This window comes from Triticum aestivum, chromosome 5A, assembly GCF_018294505.1.
Source record: "Triticum aestivum cultivar Chinese Spring chromosome 5A, IWGSC CS RefSeq v2.1, whole genome shotgun sequence".
NCBI lineage: Eukaryota > Viridiplantae > Streptophyta > Magnoliopsida > Poales > Poaceae > Triticum > Triticum aestivum.
The window spans coordinates 585,548,438-585,552,816 of NC_057806.1; the positions used below are offsets into that span (position 1 = coordinate 585,548,438).

Here is a 4,379-nt window from a genome sequence, read left to right on the forward strand (position 1 = left end):
CAATTACAAATACAATACACAACTACGTACATCCACATGAACAGTCCATACAAGCCTCCTCGTGACCCACTCAGAGATTTTAGTGAAGTATCTTATATACTGCAAAGCCAAGGTCGGATTTTTCAGACAGAGCCAAACCGGAGATCTTTTCCCCTTGTAGCTTTCATCAAACCACAAGGGTCCAAAACACGCAAGTACTTCAATCAGAAGGGAAAAAAACTCTCTCTTTTCTTAATGTTTGAAAAAAAATCAAAGAGAGAGAGAGAGAGAGAGAGAGGGGTAGAAGGAGATCACGCAGACGCTAAACCCACATCTACATGCGTTACCGGATAGAAAAAACGGGTCTCTACGCCGGTATGCGCCTCCGTCGTTACCTATCATCGTTATTTCCACATTCAGTATGTACTCCCTTCGTTCGGAAATACTCATCCTTAAAAATGAATAAAATGAATGTATCTATAACTAAAATAAGTCTAGATACAATCATTTCTAAGACAAGTATTTTCGGATGGAGGGAGTACTATGTACTAGTACGTAGTGCTGTGGCAATAGTAGCGCGCGGTAGTAGTACGACGCCATGGCATGGCATGGAGGCCATGATCGATCGATCGGTCTAGGGGTCACGGTAGCTCCAGAGGCTCTCCCCAGCCTCTGAAGGGTCCGGCGATTCGTCGCAGGAGTCGGGGCTGAGCCTCGGGGGGCTCATCATCATCCCGGCGGCCATGTTGCGCAGGAACTGCGGCGTCTCGAAGAGCGCCTCCTCGTCCAGGAAGTACTGATTGAGCCCAATGCCGGCTTGATCCTGCTGGGCCGTGCCGCTCGCCGAGGCAGCAGCGGCACTGCTTCCAGTTCCACCCAACTGCTGCTGCACTGCGGATCCAGCAGCCGCGGGGGTAATGCCGCCGCTGGTGCGATCGTGCCGAATGGAGGCGGCTGCCGCAGCCGCCGCCGCGCGGATGCCGTCCGCGGAGGTGGACGCCGGCGCCGGGCGCGTGGCGGCCAAGCCGGGGAAGTTGAGCGCCGCGTCGGCCCCTCGGAGCGCGTGGGCGGCCACGTCGTACGCCACGGCGGCCATATCGGCCGTCGGGAACGTGCCGAGCCAGATGCGGCGCGCCTTCCGCGGCTCCCGGATCTCCGAGACCCACTTCCCGTAGCGGCTCCGGATGCCGCGGTAGAAGGGGTGCTTGCCCGACGACATTGATTGATCAGCTAGGGCAATGGCCGCACTACACTGCACTTCACTTATTAGAGCCTATGTAGTATCATTCGATGAGTGCGTAGCTGAGAGTGGTGACTGTGGGAGTGCGCGCGTGCAAGCAGATCGCCATCGGGTTAATTAATGGGAAACGTTTGGAGACGGTGCCCCGGCCGAATCTTCGGCCGGTCGCGTCCCACGCGCGAACGCTGCAACCAATTCAGACGAGACACGTAGGCTGCCTGGGGCCACCACTTCCCTTGTCCTGTTTTTCTTCTCCACTCATCTTGTTTTCTCCCTTATCCTCTCGCCCGAGTCCACCTCCTGCTGAGCTGCAGCTTTTTATCGCCGCAACCTCCTCGACCAGGCCCGGCAGCATCTCGCCGGAGAAGAGTTGCCGGTGGAGATGGCCGCCAAAGCCTCCCCCCACCCCTCGACGAGCTATTTCTTCCTTCGCGCGGGCGCCTCCCCCATCCACGTTGTTCCCCTGTAAAAGACAGCGATGACGGAGGCACGGGCCCTGCGATGAGTTGCGACGGTGGCGCATGGCGACTGCGGGGACCTCGACGACGACGACGGTTTTCTGCTACGCCGGCGGACAGGTGATGTTGCAACCGTTGGCGCAAGTTGCTGGAACCAGACGACAAAGGAGCTGCGACCGGCGGCGGAATTTGCTACAACCATTATGCGCCTGTGGTGCGACCACGATGACCGTGATAACGCTTTTTGTTGCAACCGCGTAGTGTTTTTGCTACTACCAGAGATGTAATTTGCTACTACCAGCGATGAATTTTGTTACATTCATTTGTGAAGACGATGCGACCCAGGCGACGGTGACATTTTTTTGCTGCAACCGAACAATTTTTTGCTACTACCGACTACACAATTTGCTACATCAAAATCCTAGTCATCGTGGTCACCCGTGTCGTCGCTCGTCGCACCACTGCACGCCGGTTTCACCACCTCACACCGGTTGCAGCAAATTTGCTCGCCGGTGGTAGCTTTCCCGCTGCCGGTTGCAACAAATTCGCAACCCGTCGTCGCCGGCCACACTTCGTCATCTTCCCGGTTGTAGCAAAAACAACCACCGTTTGTAGCTTTTCTCGTGCCGTTTGCAGCAAAAATTGTGGATAAAAGCTTAACCATGAAAAACACCTTCGAGCGGCATGGGAAAAGCTTCAACCGATGTGTGAAAAAGCTTCAACGGTGTGTGAAAAGCTTCAACCTTGAAAAAAAGCTTCAATGGCCCTGGAAAAACAGCTTCAACCCGGCATGGCCGTTGATGGCATGACGGTGCTGCATCGCCACCGAGCTATGACCATCACTACGTGGAGCTGCGACCAGAGGAGGCAGCTGCTACATGTGTGGAGCCGGGGGCAAGGAGATGCAGATGGCAACCGGCGACGAGGACGGCCAGCGAGGGTCCCGACCGGCGACGAGGATGCCGCGGTGGAGCTTCAAGCTCCGTTTTTCTCGCGGAGGTATGGTGGAGGTGTCGGCGGAGCTCGAGGCCGTTGCAATTTTTATCCAGGAGGGGAGGGGAGTGGAGGGGAGGGTGGGTGTGGGGAACGACTGTGAGGAGGACGAAGCGGGGTTCAGATCTGACGGCCTTAATTGCTATATCGGGCGGCTGGGGCTTGACCGACCCAACGGTTGGGCCGGTGCGCCGGCGCCCATCAGTCCCCTTAATTAATGCACACCGAGGAAGTCCGCTGTAGCAGCAAGGTTAATATCATAGGCGAGTTGTCATGTGATCTAAGCTAACTTAATAGCGGCGTTTACTCCTACGCGCCCGAGCGTTACAGCGCTTCATCTCAATCTTTTCACTCCCCCTGATTTCAACGGAGTGGGGCCCGGTGCGCCAAAACTTCTGTCCACAATTACTAAAACAGGAAAGTTTTAACCTGTCTGAAATCGGCCGCTCCAGCGCTCGAGCGCGATACTTATATTGTCATTATTAATAATTAAAAAAATGTTTTTAGTATCTCAAGTTTACAAGTAGACATCCCGTCCCTCATAATTTTTCGGTCGACATTTCATCCCTCATATTTCAAAACCAGACATATTTTGTCCAAAAGCAGAAATAAAACGGTATTGAGCTGACGTGTTCCTAGTTTCCTCTGTCCCTATTTGCCACACCGGACAGAGAATTTCTCCCCCGCCCGTTAAGTCTCTCCTCAATCTGATGCCTCCCGTCCGTGCCGCCACAGGTCGGCTTCGTCTTTTGTGGCCTTAGGGCATGGAGGCATGGTGGATTTCAGCTCTTGCCGGCGGAAGGGCTCATGTTTCGTTTTTGGAGGTTTTCCTATGTATGTTTAGGGTTGTGTTCTGCTAAGAAAGGCGAGACGGCGGCGGCTTCTTGAAGTTGGAATAAGGTTCTTCCCGCCTAGTCCTCGTTCTGGTGGCGCGTCTAGCATCATCGGAGGGAGTGTGGAGATGTGTCTATGGCGGATCTCGCGGGATTCGATCGACGTTTGTCTTTGATGGATCTACATAGATCTGGTCTTCGTTAGTTTGTGTTCATGTGTCTTCAGATTGGATCCTTCTGTTCTACGCTTCTCTTCATCGGCGGCGATTGCTATTCTGGTGCATTGGTCATTTTGAGCCTTAGCACGACGACTTTCCGACTGTCTACTACAACAAGGTTTACTCGACTTCAGTGACGGAAGGGCGATGATGGCGGCGCGCTTTCGGCTCGCTGCAGTGCTTGTAGTCGTCGCTAGGTGGTCTATGGACCTAGATGTAATTTTTACTTCTAATGTTCTTTGTACTGCTTTGAAAGATGATGAATAGATTGGAAGTTTATCCCGAAAAAAAAAATCTCTCCTCAATCTATCTCGGGTTGGCATTTCATCAAACAGTTGGGTCACGCCAACACTTGCACGTCCGGCAGCAAGCCACAAGCTAAGAGCAAGAGCCGTTATCCACGCTCAGTCGCTCATGTCCCTCTACGGTGTTAGATCGAGGCAGCTGCGTTTGGCAGGCTCAAGAGTGAAGGAACTCCAGAAGAGCTCGGCTACGGAGCGTCCGTCCATTAATGGCTGTGGGCGCGTGCGTGTGCAGTGAGCCAGTGACGCCGTGTGTGCCAGTGGATGGGGAGGCAGCACCTCAAGTTCAAGTTCACGGCGTACGGTGATGTTGGGGCGTACCTCCTCGCGTCCACCGCGCTGTCGGGCTGCTGTCC

The 4,379-nt window shown here is 54.1% G+C and overlaps 1 protein-coding gene across 1 annotated transcript; it reads right to left on the reverse strand.

Annotated features, from left to right (window-relative positions):
• Positions 1–613: 613 nt before the first annotated feature.
• On the reverse strand, positions 614–1,198 carry LOC123101594 (ethylene-responsive transcription factor ERF025-like). The gene has a single exon (XM_044522971.1). The coding sequence runs from the start codon at positions 1,196–1,198 to the stop codon at positions 614–616; it is 585 nt and encodes a 194-aa protein (XP_044378906.1).
• Positions 1,199–4,379: the final 3,181 nt, after the last annotated feature.